Raw genomic sequence first — 19,981 nt, 5'->3', positions numbered from 1 at the left:
ACGCAGTTGGTGTGGGTGTGTGTGTGTGTGTGTGTGTGTGCGCGCGCTCTGTACCTTCAATTACCCAGCACAGTAATTATCTCTGCTCAAGAAGCAGCGAAGGCCAGGCAAAGCAGGGCTGTGAGAGATTGCACATGGGACCTAATCATATTATGGTGCAATCATGATAAATAACTTTTCTATTTTAATGACTGTCATAAGTATATGGCCGGTAATTGTTTCTTTCTTTTCATCTTGTGCCAGTCACCTATTTGGAGTTTTGACCCCTTGTCTCTACTTAATTACAGAGCAGTATCATACTGTGACATTAGTTGTCATCATGCGCAGTGGTTTGGCTGAATAGAGGAGGGAGGACGTAACGTTGGCATATATCCGCGTGCGAGCTGCATATTGGAAAAACACATTACTGTGGTTCTTTTCAACCTTGTCACAGGTGCCAATATCATCCTTGGTGGCCATTGTTGATAAAACAGACTTTTTAGATTAACTAGTGGGCAATTTATCAGTTGACGAACTCCTTTGTGTACATGTTAAATGCCTGTGTCAGACTCCAGTAATGAATTCATTGCCTGTGTGTGTGTGTGTGTGTGTGTGTGTGCGCGCGCTTTTGTCTGTTGACACACAATTTTGAGCTCATGAGATTGGAATAGTTTATATTCATTTTGAATCCAAAGTATCATGGCTAATATTTGTTCATTATACTTGTGTCTGTGCACGCCTTTGCAAATTCTCTGTGCTTTTTGCTCTGCTCAAAACATAATCTTTTTCAAAAACATGTCCCTCTGTTATGTGGAAAGTCATTGCCCAATGCTGAATACATTACCATGTGAATTTATGTTAATTTTAACTTATTGCTTTGTTCCCTCAAGCTGCTGTCACTTCCCTTATGATACAAAAGGGAAGCTGCAGTAAGCCCGGGAAATACACTGTGTGCACGCTGGGGTTCAGAGACTGAAGCAGGACAACTCGGATGTTTTGAATATTGATTTGCTCTGATTTTGTTTTCTTACATCTTTTTAATGGTAAAATAATGTACAGGCATGTTTTGGGGTGTTAGTTTCAAACATAAGGCGTTTGACATAAGCTGTTGTCGTGACTTAAAGAGGAAATAACATTCATGTGACAGTTATGCTGTAGGTAATGGTGTAATTTCTTCAAGGGCAATGCATTGTCTTCCACATTGGACAAGCGAAGCCACCTGTTTTATTCAAGACACAAGGGGAAGTAGAAATGGTCCTTGTCTGAAGTTGAGATTCCAGTTACCCAACATCTATAAAGCAGTCATGTTCATACTCGTGCTTGCAGAGGCACCCTGATGAAATGTGTCCTTGTTGGAGGTCAGATTGCCTGTGTTATTCTGCCCACTGTGGACTCACTCTGTTTCTGAATACTTAACAGCATGAGGCTCTAGTTTCCCGCAGATAACACACGAAGCCTGTTTGTATGTATTTGAGCAGTGATGTTGTTGGAATTTAATGTGATGGGTAGTTAATTGGCGTCCATTACAAAACAAAGCAAAGATACAGTATATTTTAATGTAAATAGGATAGAATCATGAATATTAGTCTACAATTAAACAGGGTAAAATAAAACCACATTAGGACAGTGTGTGTGTGTGTGTGTAAGAAATGAAAATAAAAGAACAGAAAATAGAATCAGGCACACAGAGAGAGATGTATTTATCTCACATCGTAGTGTGGACCATGTTGATGGAGCTCCGAGACAATTGGTGTGTAGTTGTATACATATATGTGTGTATTGTCTTAGTGTGCACTTGAGAAAGTGAGTTTTTGTTCCGTGACTCCTTCTTGCACAGCAGGCAGTCGTGAGGTATGTTGAAGCCGGGAAAGAATGCAGAGGATAATCTTATTCAAAAAAAGCTGTTTGCAAAAGGCAAAATCTCTTATTCTGTTCTTCATCCCTCTGCCTGTCTCTCACTGCCAATATTCCTTTTTCATACACATAAAGAATTAGTGTTGCTATTTTTCTTAAGCACTTTTCTGTCTGTCACTCTTACAACAGAAGAGCCACTTTTTCTGCAATCTTCCCCGGTCTTAAACCCTGTGTAGGCAGCGAGACTTTCCAGATCGCTCATAAACTTGTCACACTGACTAATCTCAAGGCTTCCAGTTATACTGCATAATTTTGGCCGTCCCAGATAATAATTCACATCTCAATAGAAAGTGCCAAAACTTAAAGTCATCAGTTTAAAAAAAAAAAAGGCTGTTCTACTCCAAGTAAGTCCAAAATTGAATTCACAGCCTTGGTGAACAACAGACTAAAATGTCTTCTATGTATGCAAATGTAGACTAAATGCCTGAAATGCCTTCAAAGAGTTAAGCATTAGGAGGAAGTCAGGTAACACTTTATAGTACAACACAGCAACAATATGGTGGTATGGTAATATTTGTAATAGGGAAGCAATATTATGGTAATACCATCTTATTTCTAAAGTAATTGCCATCTCCCCTCTATCTGACCTTGACATTTCGTTGTGCAATACCAGTTGTATAATGACAATAAAGATGCTTTCCTTTTCCTTTAAATAAGCTTGGTATTACTACAACTTAATATTATACTCATGTAGCCTATAGTCTGTCTCAAGAACAAGCAATTAATATTTTATTATTTTAATATTATCTCCTCATTACAACACTATTACCATTGCTATTAGAATAGAAAAGTGTCTTTGGCTCATGAATAACAGATGACAAAAAACAAATCTGATTACACTAAAACCAGAATAAAAGCACATTAAAATTACTTAAAAGAACAGTACATTTCAAAATAAGAGTAAAAAAGTAGAGCAGTTCAAGTGAATGTTTGTGGGTTGTGGGTTACCAAGCCGGAAATTGCTTTTGAAATAACCTCATATTACCTCCCTATAATTATTATTACCTCCCTATAACAAAATGATCACACTGAAAATAGTGTGGTGTGAGGGACTGGCTTGATTGTTAAAACACTCAAATTAAGTCAAAGTGGTTTAAACATTTTAGTTGGAGAGGTTGTTGGTGTAGTCAATGGTTTACACTCCTACTTTTCATCAGTGCAGGATTCGCTGCCTCATTTTTCTCCTTTTAATGCATCAGGCCTAGTTTCCCTCGTCTGATCCTCTCCCAATTTAAGTCAAGTGTGTTTTGTGCACTTGGCAGTAAAAAAAAAAAAAAAAAATGTCAGCAAAGCAATACGGTACCATTATAAATTAAATACTGCATTTATAATAGTCTCTCTCTACTTTTCTTTCTAGGTGTGGGTGTAGAGGGAAGTTGGGGGCTGGTGTTTTCACAGTAGTGGAGGATATACTGTAGCTAAAACCTTGGAACATTCCTGCTGAAGGATGGCTGGATGGCCATATACAGAAAAGCCCCTGAGTTAGGATAATTGTCTGCTGGCCTGTCGCTCCATTGCTCCTCTTCGACCTTATCCCCATGAGTGACACATCTAAACCCCTTTGTCACCCCATCTTCTAATCTGAGACTGCACAGGGAACTGTCTTGGACAGGTAAACATCTAACCAGAGATAGGAGAGCAAAAAAGGGAGGCAGGTGGAGACAGACAACAGGGTCAGAGGAAGTGCAGGAGCTCAGCTGGTGTCCTATGCATCTTCATCCCCGGTGCCATTCCAGTGGGAGTAAACCCTCATTAGGACCCAGTGTGATGGACATGGAGAGACAGACTCTCACAGGGACAGACAGAGAGTCTTGAGACTGGAGGCAAAGGGATGAGGGGAAAGAGGAAAGGCTCTGACACCCTCATACCAGGGGGAGACGTCAGCATCAGTGCAAAGGTCAACAGATGATGAAGCCTCTGTTGGGTTTTTCTTAGTCCATTAGCCTTGCATGGCTCCTAGGCAACATACAGAGACTCCTCCTGCCTCTAAAGAGTGACAGCCTTGTTCATAATGACTCCCCTCTCATATTTATCTTACAGCTGCAGGTGTGAAGAGCTCAGATGGTTCTGCACAGTGTAGCTTTGCAGCACAGCTCAGCTGCAGTATTGCCCACAGCAACCTATTAGCCCCAAAATGTATGCTCTTCCACTACACTGCACCTCCCTCGGTTTCACAGTGCAAAGCCCCACTGCATAGCCTGTAAAAGAAGCAGTGGCCATATGGATACTATAGCTGCAAGGCCTTGAATGCTGTTTTTGTGACTCGATTTTTATTGGCTAATCCAGTCTTTTATCCTTTTTAAATTCTTTATGGTGGATGCAACAGACAAAACAGAAATAAAAAAGGCAGATACTGAAAAATTTTTACCCAGCTATCTCTTTGCAAATAAAATGGCATTGAATTCAGATCCCAGAGAAAGTACTGTAAGAGGCATTAGTGTGCCAACAAAAAAACATTAGGTACATTGTCAGGAATGACAATGGCAACAATGTTCTCAGCCAGAAAGCTGTCACAACCCACTGCAGTGCATCTTTTTTTAATCATCCAAGTATGCCAACGTTTGTCTTTGTACGGATAACACATAACTGCACACATTAATTAGAGAATGTGTCTTGAGTATTTTAGCAGTTCCACTAATAATATGGTCAAATGATTCTTTTTATCATCATTCCAACCATGTTTCCCCAGAGAATAGCAGGCCTCGCAGTATCCACATGTACTTATACTGTAATATTCTCTAAATTCACTGTCTCTGCTAGCCAAACAAGAGAGTGTTTTGTTCCACCTCCACATTTTTGGTATCTGTGCAGCTCAAAGGACAATGACTTTTAGTATCCAGCCTTTTTATTTATTTTTTTTAGGATAGGATTCTTTTATTAAAATCTGCCAGTGAACTTTGATGAAATGACTCTCACTTGGTTTTTTTAAAGTTCAGATAAGAATTCCATCAGCCTGCCAACTCTGTGTCCTTTCATCGTCGGTGCAGCTGCCGTAGGCTGGACATCCTGACGGATGGGAGATTTTGAGAGATTTTTATCATTTGAAGATATTTGAAAATTCCACAAATGGATATTTTATGCTTAAATGGCTGGAATTTCTCAGCTTATCAATTGTCCAATCGGAAGCAAGGCAGCTGTCTGTTGGCAAGTGTCAATGAATAGTGTGAAGCGCGAGTACGGCACTTTTAAAGACCGTAGAGGGTGGTATATTTGGACTCAGCCCTGTGTATACAGTATGCCACTGTTGTGATTGGTCCTACATTGGTCACTTTTGTGTCCCACTGTTTTGAGACATAGTGTATTACGCAGTTTCTATTAGGTCTTGAAACCAGGAGGTATCAAACCATTATAATGAGAACAAGATACCTGATGACAGCTTTCTAAATTCCATCATGCTGATGAATATGGATGAGATGTTCCAATTTTAATAAAATGTGCACTTACACCTCTAACACCTTCTGCAAAGTGAAAGAGATTATACTTGAGATAAGCCTTGGGGCACATTTTGTTTAGTCTCTTTTATATTCCCTGATGCATATAATCCTCATTATGCTCATATTTCACTCCTTCATACATGACTAGCTTCAAAGTCTGTGTAAATTGGAAACATGACACACACTCAAGGCGAGCTTGTTTATACGCAAGTGCTTTGAGAGCAATTAACTGTCATTTGTTGTGTTTGTCCAGAATATGAGAATATTAGAGTTGTACATCAGTCAAATCATGTCTGTTTTGTTGAAGGTATTTAGTGTTGTATTTAGAAGTCTGCTTTGCTCTCTTCATCTCAGAGGAAATGTCTTAAATTTTCTTGGGTAATTAAAGCTGAAAGTTAATAATGGATTATAAGCAACAGTTGTACCAGTCCAATACACTGGAGGCTCAAAGTGACTGGGTGTGATACATAACGAGTCCAAACCAAGTTAAATTCACTGTTTAATCAGTTCAACTCAGTCACAGTTTTGATTAGTTGCAGTTATTGTACTCAAATTTCAGACTAAAACAGACCTTCAGAACTGGTCTGTATTCTTATTGTATTGTTTTTGATCTGTATTCATTATGAGCAGACACTGATATGTTTCCATCATGGTACGGTTTGGTTTGGTACAGTGAGATACACATCAGAATCGTAAAGCCCTGGGTCAGGCTTGCATTTTGAGGGGGAGGACAGTACCTGTGCTTGGTAGGCAGGGTGTAGGCTGTGCCCGATGGCTGTATTGTGTGACGTCTTACCTGCGCGACAACAACGAATGACGACATCAAACGCAACACAACAGACAATTTTAGGAAGGGTTATTTTGGTACTATTCCTATTGGAAATGCAAAAAATATGTACTGTTCTAAACTGAAATTGAAACGCTGCACTTGATGGAAACACGGCTTAATTGAAGTGTAATTTTTGGGAGAAAACTCAAACTTGTTGTAAGGCGTAAGTTTTAACAGGAACCCATTGCTCTGAATATTTCCAGCACATTTTACTGAATGTCAGGAGTCGTGGCTTGAGATGATTAAGATACTACCCCTCAGGATAGTCTGTGTTTGTGTATGTCCTGAAATCTTGACGTGACAACATTGACCGTGTCAACATACTGTATCTTGTAAATTGTGTAAAATACATTTGTATTTATATGAGATGACTACCATTCTTGTAGTCCAACTCAAAGAAGAGGGAGGACCCTTTCTTCCCTGTTCTGCCAGGCTGATCCATGCTTGTGCTTATTAATGGTCATGCCTGGCCTAATGGTGCATCCTGGAGCTGTGTAAATGGATGGCAGAACTCAGTAAACACTTACATTTTCTGCAGGCTGACAGCAGCCGCCATGGAGCAGAAGACATTCAGTGGAATGAGCCAAATGAAAGAGCAAATTATTCCTACTTCTCCCTAGATGACATGTTCATCAGACCCTGAAAGTGTGTGAAAGTGTTTGCCTTACTTGCCCCCCTCAAAACACTCTCACTCAAATGCAGCATTATGCGAGTGTGTGAGTGTGTGTGTGTGTGTGTTTGCATGATTTCAGGTTATCCTGTACTTAAACAGCACTTTTCAATCACTGCTGATGATTAGTGCTTAACGCTCAAGTGCTTAACTTTTGGAGATTTTTGTGATTTGATGATGTGTGTGCTGCGCCCTTCATCTGAAAGCGGGCTCTTTCAAGCAATACAATCAGACCTGACTGAGGGAGCGCTGTGTGTATACAGCGGCCGCACAGGGGCGAGCGGTGGCGAGAAGAGTTCATCCCAACTATCTGCTGAACAACCAGATTTTATGAGCAGTTAAATTAGCTTGTTTAGTGTTTTCAGTCATACCCCAACGTGTTTGAGGCCATCTCACTTTACTAGCACAATGTTGCTGTTGTCTTTGTGTGTCTTGACATAAAGCAAGTCACTTCCTGTGTGCAGTTGAGCTGAGCTCATAAATGTAATCAGCATCATCTGGACTCATTTGATAACGATTTAAATGTGACGGACATTTGTTTTTACAGTATTTAAAAGTTACATTCTACGTTTTAACCATCATAACAGACATCACACAAACCAGAAGCCTAATAAGAGTGGACGTCTGCAGTGGTCACAGTATATATTCACCGACTTTAAGAGGAATAGGAAAAACCCTTTCTTTTCTTTCTCCATTCAGGCAGTGGTCTTCTATCTATTCATGTTTCAAGTTTCTCAGCCAGACGCTTCTGCCCAACTTGGCACTTACCTGACCTAGAAAAAAAAGAAAATCCGCTGCTTCCCCACTGAGTCCACTAAATTTAACACCCAACCTTTTCTCTTCTCTGCAATCCTCATTGTCCCAGGAGCTTTAGACTTTCTGACAACAATTGATGGGACTGCTAACTATAGCAGAGCAGTGGAGGAGATGTGGAGGAGAGGAGGGCAGATTGTGAAGGTAAACAACGTGCCTCTATCCTTAGGATTAAACAGTGACGTGTCGCTTAGAAGCACAACATGAAAGAGCTTTTTTTTTGTGCATAAGTGATATGTTCCGCTAATATGCATTTAATAAGTGCATGTGTTCAAGGAGCGAGTAACACTGAGATTAACCAGAAGGAGGTCTGGATAGACAGAGAGGAGCTTGAGACTAAGGCAGAGAATCTGGGCTGCAGACCTGGATCACTATTTTTTTCTTAAATGTGAAAGATGTAGAGCAGCAAGAAGTGAATTTATTTGCTGCAAATCTGCTGCCTGAAAGGCCTTGTACACAAGGACAGAGGGAATGAGTACAGGTCACCTCCTCTGAAAACTCACTGGACATGTAATATTATATAAATGCTACCCGATACTTCATGAAGGGTGGCCAAGTGGTAAACGCGTGTCACAAGTCCTTGTGTCAACCTTTAGGTTTTAAAAACAATTCAGTACATTTTCCTGCACAGTCAAGTTGAGCTATGGCCGTTGAATTGAACTACAGTCCTTAGTGTACAAACAAGAGTGGGGAATCAACTCATTAAGTCTGCTAGGGGTCGAAAGGCCCTTTCAGTTTGTTAGTATTAGTTACCATGTCGAGTGCCTTTCAGTCTTCCATCCATCCATCTTCTACCGCTTTATCCTCCAAATTAGGGTCGCGGGGGGGAGCTGTGCTAATCTCAGCTGACAGTTCCTATTATTTTAGAAATGAAAATGTGGCGTAAAGAAAATAATGACTAATCGTCACAAATGTTTAATGAGGCCTGAATGACCAGGCAACAAAAAAAAAAAAAACAATATCAATCTCATATAATAAATTGCCCTCTTCGCTCTCTACCATAAATCTTCTTGCAATGCCTCTAGAAATCACCCTGAGCCCCCGAGGGTGCTGCACAACTTTACAACTTCTGCATTACTTCAGGTTCTGTTCATCCTTCATCAAGACACTGCAGTCCGACCTTAGGTTAACTGTTTACCTGTGAGATAAATCTCTTGAGTCTATACAGTCATATATGTGTCATAAAAGCCATGAGTGAGACCGAAGTGGTCGTAGAGGAGTTTTAATATTCCCTCCGTCATATAGGAAATACTTTATTAAAGGACAGTAATGAACTTCCAAATTGTTTTTTTTTCCTCTGCTCCAGTACTTTCCACACCTCTAAACTCTGCCAGTGCAATTGTGATGTGTCCCTTGGTTAATTAAAGCTGTTCATGTTGAACTCAGTTGAACCACAGAACATATACGTATTAGGAGAATTGTTGCCTCTAAACCAGATAATGTTTTAATTGCACAGATGGAGGAAAGCACCTCTTGAGTTTGATTAAACTACTCAAATAAATGACCCGTTAGACCGAACAATTGGTATTCTTTCGGCAGGCTGGTACTTTTTCTTTTTGTTCCAATGCTCAATGGAATGATTATCAAGTGGCCACTCAAATTAGTATCATCCTGTCATCAGCAACCTTGTAAGAAAGCTGAAGTTGGAGCTGGACCGGTCATCTCACTGGAATATCTAATTAGTCTCATCATCTCCAATAGATGGGTCGCACTAACAGATGGGTCATGTTGAGCCTCAGTGGAGTTTGTCCCGGCATATTTAGAAAGAAAAAAGAAATCTGCTTATTCTGTATATTATAACAATAAAGTATCTAATTCTGTATTAGAATATCAGTACAATATGTCAAAGCTGTGTAGATCCTGAAATACGGAACACATTATTTCTTCATTTAGTCACGGTGGTGAGTCCTTTACTTTATGTTTGTATTAGAGGCAAATGTTGAAGAAATTATACTATCAAAACTATACATTTTTCTTTTAATTACAGAGTTATAATTGACATTATATATGAATTCGGGTTAAAGAGCCACAATGCAAGAGACAATGCAATAAGCAAATGGCAAAGGCTGCAATATAATGTAACTCTACATCTGACTGTTGTTGGACACTGAATGTTTTATTTCTCATCCTTGCAATCCAATGTAGACTCGGTAATGGTCCCATGGTGACATGTGTTAATGCGCCGTTATATTTTAAATCTGTTACACAGTGAATATCGACCTGAACCTTGAACATATTGCAATTATATTTTTTCCCAAAATGGTTCAGCCCTATTGTATATCAGCTTCCACACCCATAAAAACCTCAGTGATCATTTGTGCCAGCTACTAATCAAAATAACTTGTTCTGTGTTTTTGCAGTTGACTTAAACAGGTTAATCGAGATAGTTCATTGCAGCAACATAGTACGCTATGTTTTAACACTGTGTTTGAATTTTTTTGCATCAGTATCCACAATAGCATCATATTAACCCTTTCACTTTAGCGGTATGCAATTTTGATTTCCTGTGCAATCTCTGCTGGTCTGCTGAATATGAAATATTGAATTATTAATGAATTACTGTTGCTTATTTAATGGATTATCACTGCTTCTAAATTAGAGTTTACAAGTAGCTGCTCCCATCACAGGCTATGGAGGACCTTGCACTGTTATTCTGTAATTGCCGATCACATTGCCTCATTAGGGACCATCAAAAGTTTTTAGAACATTTGGGTGAATAACTGTGGCGGCTTTATTTAGCATGGAGGCTATGTTTTGATGTGTTGTTCAGTTGCAGGAACCTGTCTCTGCCTGCCAGGCAGCCTAGGCTGACCCTATGGTGATTAACTTCAGGAAAAACATGCTGAGCTCCTCATTATCAGTGCCATTCTTCTTTCTTGGCTCTGATTAAATAATTATTGCGCTGCGAAAAAAAACAAAAAAACAAAAACAAAACAGCAACACAAAAAACAACAACAACAACAACAAACTAAGTTTGTTTCACACTTCAGAGCTCAGACCTATTAAAAGTGAGCATCGGTGCTGGTGGGATTCGCAGAAGTGTTTTGCTGTGGGCGCCTGATTAGGATGAGACAGAGAGGTGCTGTCATCATCCTTGCCTTTGAATACCTGCACATCAAATGACTTGGCATTTCCAACAATGTCCACAGAGAAATCAATGCAGGTCGTGCATAACGTTTTCTCTGTGTGCGAGTGCGTGGCCACCTCTTAAAAGCGTTCTGCTGGAGGAGAGCAGGTGCTGTGTGCAGCTGGTGGTCACAGATTACAGCCGGCACTGTGACACCGTCTTTACCTCAGGCCAGCGCTGTCATCGTCCTGTCCGCCGTGTGTGTGGAGATGTAGATTCTGATGCCAAGCATCAACCCTGGACGGATCCTAAATGAGTGGCCCATTTTCATGTTCTATGTTGCATGAGACTCCAGCAGTTTGACAGCTGTGGTGCTGAATTCGTCGTCATCTGGAGTTTAGTAATAGTGAGTTTAGTTAGCTGTGTGTAAATACAGCTGGTCAGAACGCTGGTGCACATTCAGAGTCTCTCGTCTCACTCAGAAACCCATCGGAATTCAAATAGTTCTATTAAACATTAAACAAAAAGTGAGCCCAGCCCAAGCGATGGTTATAAAAGTCCACACCGACACAAAAAATAACATAGTGTGTTTGTGAGGACAAAAAAAACTGAGTGCGGACATCTGGTGCCATAAATAGAGTTTATTTATGGCACCAGACTATGACATGAAACCTCTTACATGTCATACATCCTCTTACATGCTATTATTATTATTATTAGCAACTTTAAATACGTAGTAGTAATAGTACATCTCAACAGCAAACTGGACTGGTTGGACAGGATGAGTTAAAGTGGCTTAAGAGCACAAAACTGGTCTGAATACAAGGTTAGGTGACAGGTGATTGTGACAGTTGCTTCTGACTCATAACAATCGCAGTGTTTCATTGTTGCGGTCGCTATGGCAGCTCCATTCTTTTTGTGCTAAGATGTCCTGGGGAGGTTGAATATGGAGCTGTGGCAGTTAAAACTAAGAGTAGTGTTTCTATTCTTATTCATCTGTTGTTTTATTGCTACACACTGTGCTGCTGTTTGAATTATAATTTCCCTTATGGGGGATCATCAAAAGTACGTCTTAAGCTAACATTTGAGTCTGCAGATTTGTTCTTCAGTTTGCCGTCTATGGTGTGGAATCAGAAATTCTTCCACACATCGCTTTTCAGATGCTTTGGTTTTGTGATTGTCAGGAGGATAGATTAGTTTGTTTGTTTGTGCCCACATTTTAATTACTTCAAACAGTCTTGTGTGCCTCTAGGCTGTCTTTTCTTGATTTGAACTTCAGTGTGTTTTTAAAGTTAGAGGTTGAACTTCCCCCAATGTCAAACAAATATCCAAATTGGTTAAATATTGACAGCCTTAGCCAAGATATTAAGGGGCTTTAATTTGTCCATTGACCAGCACCTTGACTTCCTTTTGTTGGTTTATTGCTGCTTTTAATGTGAAGTCCAAAACACGTTGGGGTGAATGTGCCCAGTTTATTAGCTGGCTCTCTCCTCAGATGCATCAGCGGCCAGTCAGTGGAGAAATTTGGCAGCATCCATGGACTCTACCCTCGCGCCCACCCTGCTAGTTCGAAAACAAAATGACCTTTATATCGGGCAAATATTCAAAGGCATTTCGAAATCGCTGCTACCAAATTGGAATTCAAAAATGGAAACCTCACCAGCAGTGTGATAGTAATAGGATGGCTCATGGTGACCATTAGCATTTTGGAGATAATGTTACAGAATTAATTAGGGACACTTCATTGTCCATTACCGCAGAGTGAGCATCACTGGCTGCTCCCCCAGTCTTAAACAGACACGTCACAAAGATGGAAGGAACCTTCCATCTCAATCTTGGTGAAAATGTTTCAATTCATATGCAAATAGTCTGTAAAAACCATTCCGCCTCTTACATCTTACCTCAAAACTGTTGCCTTTTTTTTTTCTTTTTTCAAATACAAAACTAGTCAAATGCATTGACTTGCTAATATTCTCTATGAATATATGAATAAATCATTAGTTAAAGGCATCGTTTCACTTCACTGACCGCTCCCTGAGGATTCCAGATAAGACAGTCCCTGTAGGAGACGACTGACAGTGAATTGTCTTTGTTGGTTGAGAAACTCTTCCACACAGCTGTTACAATCATTAGTCGCCGCAATAGAAGCAATCTCTAAATATCTGAGTATAGTGTGATGTTTGATTGATTTGTAATAAAAGAAAATAGGATTATCAAAACATAAAATCAAGGCCTGAGCATGGGTATTTTGAGGGAAACTAATGTGATATTTTAGTTATAAAACTTCCCCTGTTGTCTGGCTGGCTGTAAGGACTTCAGCCTTATCACTTTCTCTCTGCCTCTGGCAGCTGTCTTTAGAGGTACTAGAATGATACCAAGACCTGATTCTGGTTCTTATAGCTGTGCTTTGGGTATCCGCCGTTCGGATATGTCGGTATTTTAAGTGGTAAAGACTGCCTATTGATTGGCTGTCTGGGCTGAGTTTCACAAGCTTGTTAAAAACATGTCAAATTTATATATTTTGTTGGAAAGACCTGTAAAAGTGCACGACTGTAGCATAAGAAAGCTGTCAAACAAACAAACAAAAAACAACTGCAGATAAAATAATCAATAGTCTACGGAGCCCCAGACATGACATTCTGGAAGAAACTCTGTGGCCACAAAATATGATTTTGTGCAATCAAATGACTTATTCTTCACCACAAAATAAGCACATAATACTAATACTGGTATAACTGTGGGTTCCCAGCAACAACTTGGAGAGAAGGGTAAGGAAATGGTGCGAACCAAAAAATGGGGAAACTGTGACAATGAAGTAAAGTTAGAAAGATATTCACAGATTCGAACTTTGATGATCAATTATAATTTAAAAGAAACATTGTTGAAACACATAGTTTGAATCATAGCGACGCAGCTACAACCTAATTTTCATCAAAAAACAGCCGCCTTCCACTCTGTAAATGTAACAGTGGTACTCTACGTGATTATACACGGTCCCTGTGCTCCTGTCTCTCTGACGACTGCATGTAAAGATCAATGTAGTTTCTACAGCTCTTTTTGATGAACATGACGTTGTACCTTGTTGTCTACATCAAAATATGTCTTGCATGTGTTTCAGCAATGTTTGGTTTAAATGTTATTGATCGCGGAAGTAGCGAAAGCATTGAAGCGGAAGTCTGTGAATGTCTTTCTAACTTTACTTAACTTCTGTAATAATGATTCCTTGCAATGCCAGGTTTATGAGATTATCTCTGTATAACCCATTCCCAACCAAAACCTCAATCACACAATAATCTCTGTCCATCTTGCAGCTTTAGCCCTCTAACGCCTTTTTTTGCTTAATCAGCAGTGCTCAAGGTAATTCATAGGAATGATTATTATTTAGTATTTCGTGGGCATATTATACCTACAGTACCTCATGGTCACAAATTAGAGTTTTCTTCCCTCCGTGTTATGTCTGGGGCTCCGTAATAATCCTTCACCACGAGATTGACAAGAATTACAATAAACCTTGGGATTAAAAAAAACACATCAGAGTTGTGTGCCTTAATCTGATGTCAGTATCAGATTTGTGCATTCCTATATACAACATTTTGTATCAAGCAAATATTTGGTGACCACCAAGGTGTCGTAATCAAGTCAGTGATTTATAATCTCAGCAACACTAGAAAAATTAAGTAAAAAAAAAAAACAATGAAACAACCACCCTTTATAAGACTAATACTTAGATTTTAGTTTCTTGTCATTTGTTGTCACTGTCAGTCATGACTACTGAATAAAACACCCACACAAAGACTGAGAACTTAATGTTCATTCACACAGAACAACAAAGAAAGGGTTTTCAACTTAGCGTCCTTAAGCTATTAATGCTGACAGTAAAGAGAATGACTTGTTGAATTAGATCTTGGCAGGCTTTGTCACAACACAACAGCTCCTTTTGTGGTATTAACTGACTCTGGAGTCGTAATAATTATATTCTTTTTGATCGCGGAGGTACAGCAACCAAAGGAAAGGGCAAAGAGGCAGGAGATTGAAATGCTAGAACTACCTCACAGTGCACATTCCTGTGTTTGAATGGATCTACATGAAAAATTCACAGGAGGAGAAGGACATTTAAGGGCGATGCCTAAAGAATACTGCTATGTACATAATAATGATGATGGATAGAATAGAATTTATTTGTTGGTGCCTCTCTTGACACTCAAGGCCACTTTACACACAGTGCAAACATAAAAATACAATAAAATATAATAATTAAAGACAATAAAATTGAACTTTGAAATTTGAAGGAAATGTGGGAGGGCGTCAGTGTTGCAGAGGTCATACATGTGTAACATTGTCATTATTTACCGTATTTAAAAGAAGATTTTAGGCTTTTTATTAAACATTTGTCCAGAGTGTGGATTATTAGTAAACCCTGTTATTTCCAGTTGTCCAAATTGGAATCTGATTTCCTCACTTTAACTAGAAGTCTCATGGTTCATTTATCAGACAGTTTTTTTGCCATTTTTCATTGTTCACGGAAACTTGATAAATGCCGCAAAGTGCACTAACACTTTCATTTTTCTCCCAAAAGTTCATTTAACAAGTTCGTTTTGTGATTGCCTGGTTGTGGAGGTGGGCGTGGTTTCGCAGGTGTGACGATGGCTCATGAAAGCAGTCACAGGTGAGCTAATGGACACAGCTGGTGCCACTTAGTAATCAGGCTCTCTCTCCCTTTAATACGCCGCAGCTCGGTGAGAGGGGACTGACTGCTGCACACAGGAAGAAGAGATTACAGCGTATCTGAGCTCGAGTATCTGCCGATATTAGTCTGATACAGTCGTTTTAGACCATTTATGAACTATGAAGCTGTTAACAGCACGTGTGCCGAGTCATTTCAAACACATAATCCTCCAAAGAAGAAACAAACAGCCCAAACATGACTCAGCTAAAGTTATTTTACTGATTTCTACAGTCTGCATAGTGAAGCATACAATATACAGTGTATAGGTTTTGACTCTTTAGTCACCATGTGTGGAGGACTCATGGTGGTAGCATTATTTATGCAATAATCTAATAACTTTTTTATCTCGGTTAAACTGTTTATGTGTATATGTGCAGAGACAGACTGAAGTTTGCAACTTTGTGAATCATTGAATTGTTACATTTGAGCCAAAAAAGAAAACTGTTTGCAAAGATATTGGCCCGAATCATTTCCCCCACATATCGGCCATCAGCTGCCTTGATTTTTACCAAAGCCCAGGAGCCTAACGACCTGTGCCTGAGCTCCTGAAAAAGCCGCAGTGCCTCTAAAATTGTTCTTGTTCTCATAAGACGCTGACATGGACAATTGCTTATACATAATTGGGTTAAGGTTGCCTTCCACCAGAAGCTGGTGATTTGTTTTAATCAAGAAAGACCCTGTGGTTTGTGAATTGTTGTTTGCTGGGTATAAGTGAGTTTATGTGGTCTACCCTTATATCACAGTGTAGAATGGCACAGATTGATTTGGCTGAGAGCAGAGCAAAACGGGGTCTGTGTTGAACTCACTGATGAAGATGGGGGGAAAAAAAACTCGCTCGTAGGCTTGGAGTTTTTTTTCTCATAAGAGCGAAAGAAGAGAAATTATATGAAGCAGGAGTTATAGTTGGACTGCGGGGTGACTTGAAGTCCAGTGGGTTGATTTTTAGATTTGAACTGGCAAAATTGAACATTTTCTGCTGATGTGATGCTGATTACTTCAGTTCAAAGGCTGAATATACTCCATTCTCACCATTTAATCCCCAGTTTTAAATAGGTTTCCTCGGATCAAATTACTCTGCAATTCACATGGGCTTTGGCTCCAATTGTCAATAGTGGAATAAGCCTTCTTCTTTATCTGCTTCATTTTTGGTAGCAATGGAAATTCCTGTATCATTTCCACACAAGATGCATCCATCTTCCAGCCGTGAATGTTTTTAGCAAACCTTAGTTTTTACATCATTTTTTACAATGCTTACTATTTTTATTTCATCTTACTTCATTTTATCAGCATCTTCAAATCATTCACTAGGTTGAGTTTGAAAGATGTATCCATTAAAAGATACCAAATAGGGTCTGTAACATTATCGCTGAGCTTTTTAGCAGGTTCACCTTGGTTAAAAGAAAAATTCATATATCTGTAATATTAGAGATAGATATAGATAATATTAGTATGAAAGAGGCTTTGGACATCTGACAATTGAAGAAGGAGGAGGAGCTTGATGTATTTTCATTGCGATGATGAAAATGAAATAAGTAAGGGAAATCTGAAGAGATCCAGATGGAGGAAACTGGAGAGACAGCCAGGACAGACCCGGCACTCATCTGTGAGCTCTGTGCAGGAGGAGAATGCCACAAACACAGGGGTGGACTCGAAAAATAATTCAGACTTGAAATCTGACTCCATCTCCAGCCAAACCGAATAAGAATGGTTTAATAAGAATACAGAATACACAAAGCATAACACATTCAAAAATTGATGTAGATTTTCTCATTTCACGAGACAGATGTTGTCCTGAAACCTGGAAAAATCCACTAAAGCTCTGAATCTCCATTCAAGTCATTTTTAAAATGGTATTCCCATAATCACTACATATGCATTTTAGACTCAAAGACTGAACAAATGGGAACATTTCCAGCTCAGATTGGCATCTGATGCAGTACATCACGGCCGGAGTGCTGTATAAAACAACCATCTGTCTGCAGCAGGCCGTTCTGAGGAGACCTGTGCCTCAATGATGACTCAATCCAGCTCAGGTTTTCTGTCTGTAAAGGAAATGTGCCCCACACTCAGGGCACTGCGGGACACATTTAAGGGTCAAAATAGCAGCTTAAATGCCGGATGATGGTGTGAATTATTTTCTGCGAGCGCGTCGCATTCACTACATTTGCGCGCACACGAGACGCCTGGTTAGCGGGGGAAATCAAGTTAAGGAGGAGAATCGGAGACTGCACTTACATGCAGGTGGTCGCTAATCACATTCCATCTTGACCCCCTTTTTTTAAGTGCATTACATGGATGTGTAGCAATGTTTCCTGCTGCAGTACTACCACAGGGATTGTGCACTCAAAGACAAACAGACTTCTCTTAGTCCACGTAAAGAAATCGAGGTTGCTGTATGTACGTAAAGCTTCGATTAGCAATTAATGTGATAGTTATTGAAACGATTAACGGACAGGTCCGACAAAAGTCATAGTTATCGTAACCAGTCATGTCCCAATAGGTGCTTTAACTGTGCCAATGCATGCCATGGTATATCCAAGTGTTTGTAATAAAACTGAATGAGTGGAGGTCATTTTAAGACATGAAAAGAAACGTAATGAACAGACAAAGAAGGCTGTAATATAGTAGCTCAGATGTCAACTGCTGTAAAACACAAGCAACAACAACAACAACAATAACAACTTTTACAAATCTGATTATCATGTTCAGAGCAGATCCATGATCCTGTGGTTGAACAGTAATGTTCCTCTAATGACTCTAACCTCTCTGGCGCTCCATTATTCTGCCTCTGATCTTTTTTTTTGCTGCTACTTCCTGACAAAACCGCAAAACTTGTGCTGAATAAGTGATGAGTTCATTTGTTTTTTTTTTTGCCACATACTGGACTTCAGTGTGTGCAAATAAAGTTCATTAGAGCTGCCTGGTGTGTCAGCGTTTCATGCTCGGTTATAGGCTTTCTATCCCACTGATCACATTAATCAACAGCACAAAGAGCTATTTTGAAAACATAACAGTGTGTGCTTGTGTAGGGCTGAAAATTGGCTTCGGTGCATTAGCTCGTCACCCACCACTTCACTTGTGCACATACAGTAGGTTATGTGTGCATTTGGTAGCAAACAGTGTTACTGTGTGTACGTGCTGCTTATTTATTAGTCATTTGCTTAAATGTGTCTCTTTTTTCCTCCTCTCTGTGTTGCAGGTGTGCATTGTGCAGAAGAGGGACACGGAGAAGATGTACGCCATGAAGTACATGAACAAACAGCAGTGCATCGAGAGAGATGAGGTCCGAAACGTCTTTAGAGAGCTTGAGATCCTACAGGAAATTGAACATGTTTTTTTAGTAAATCTCTGGTGACTATCCCATGTTTTTACACTCTCAGTGTAGTCTGCTCTGCCTGTGTCCGTCATACGCTTTGTCCGTCTGCTTATTTTGTGCATTTACCCTCCAAACACTCTTTATATGTACTGTAAGTGCATGTACACTCTGAAGAACTGCCTTAAAATAGATGTGCTCTTTGTAGCTATTATGTCCCTGCTATTGCATGCACTTCATTTTCTGCATTTGGCACCGAAGTGATTAAAGTTTGGAACAAGTCTTCCAGAAACCAACAGCTATTAACTTAAGAAACTATTTACACAAGAGATATTTTAGGGATATTCATTTTGAGTCGGAGCCCATGAAGCACACATTTGATAATTACTGGAGTTTGAAATGACCTTACTCTTCCCTTGAGTCTAATATGTGGGTGAATGGAGGCTGCTTTCATTATTCAATGCTCATCTCCAAGTGGGACACATTTCTAAATGTAATTGGGGACCTGGCACGGCATTCACGGCATATTACACAAAGCACTTTACTCGTCTGTAATTGGTAGAGCGATAGTGCACGTGTCTGTCTTCTCTAAGCAAACGCTGCCAGAATATTCATGCGTTCCATGATAGATCGATTATGTAAAGACTGAGTTGATGATTCGATACAAAGAGCCGCGTACTGGGCTCACTCCCTCTTCAAGTTGTGAATGATGTAAGTTGAATCTAACGGGTATTTTTTGCCTGATGGCAAACCCACTCTACTAGAATAAACTAAGGGTAGTTTAATGAGTGTACAGTAGCAGGCTTGTGTATTTTTTATAATATAATTCCCCACAGGACTATATGGCAGCCAAAGCTTTCTGTGTTCTTGTTTTTCCGAGTGCTGTGCTGTGCTGCTCTTCTCTCACTCTTTCTCTGAACGTCTGCATACTCTGTTCCAAACGCCAATTAGAGACAAAGATGCTAAACGGTGTTGTCGCAGATATTTATAAGTCAGGTTCAGTGAAATGGAAAGGTCCATCTCTGTGGGAACACATAGGAAACATGATGTTAGTCAGCCTCCTTTATCCCAAAGTTGTAATGGTCTTTGTCTGGATAAACCACATGTGCTCAGATGAGACCATTGTAAGATTAGAACACTTGTATTTCTAAGGCTCATTTACATGTCGAGGATTTGCAGTGGGTGTAGATTAGACGATAGAGATTATTATCTTCAAACTTGATGAGAAGGGTATGA

At 39.7% G+C, this 19,981-nt stretch overlaps 1 protein-coding gene across 1 annotated transcript in view; it reads left to right on the top strand.

Annotated features, from left to right (window-relative positions):
• The window catches only part of LOC131473868 (serine/threonine-protein kinase 32C-like), a 67,145-nt gene that overhangs the window by 22,281 nt on the left and 24,883 nt on the right, over window positions 1–19,981 (top strand). The window contains exon 3 of the mRNA XM_058651453.1: window positions 18,632–18,783. Coding sequence (XP_058507436.1) covers window positions 18,632–18,783 — 152 coding nt within the window. The remainder of the gene's footprint in view (window positions 1–18,631; window positions 18,784–19,981) is intronic.

Source organism: Solea solea, chromosome 15 (genome assembly GCF_958295425.1).
Source record: "Solea solea chromosome 15, fSolSol10.1, whole genome shotgun sequence".
Taxonomy (NCBI): Eukaryota; Metazoa; Chordata; class Actinopteri; order Pleuronectiformes; family Soleidae; genus Solea; species Solea solea.
This window is presented reverse-complemented; position numbering and strand designations above follow the sequence as displayed.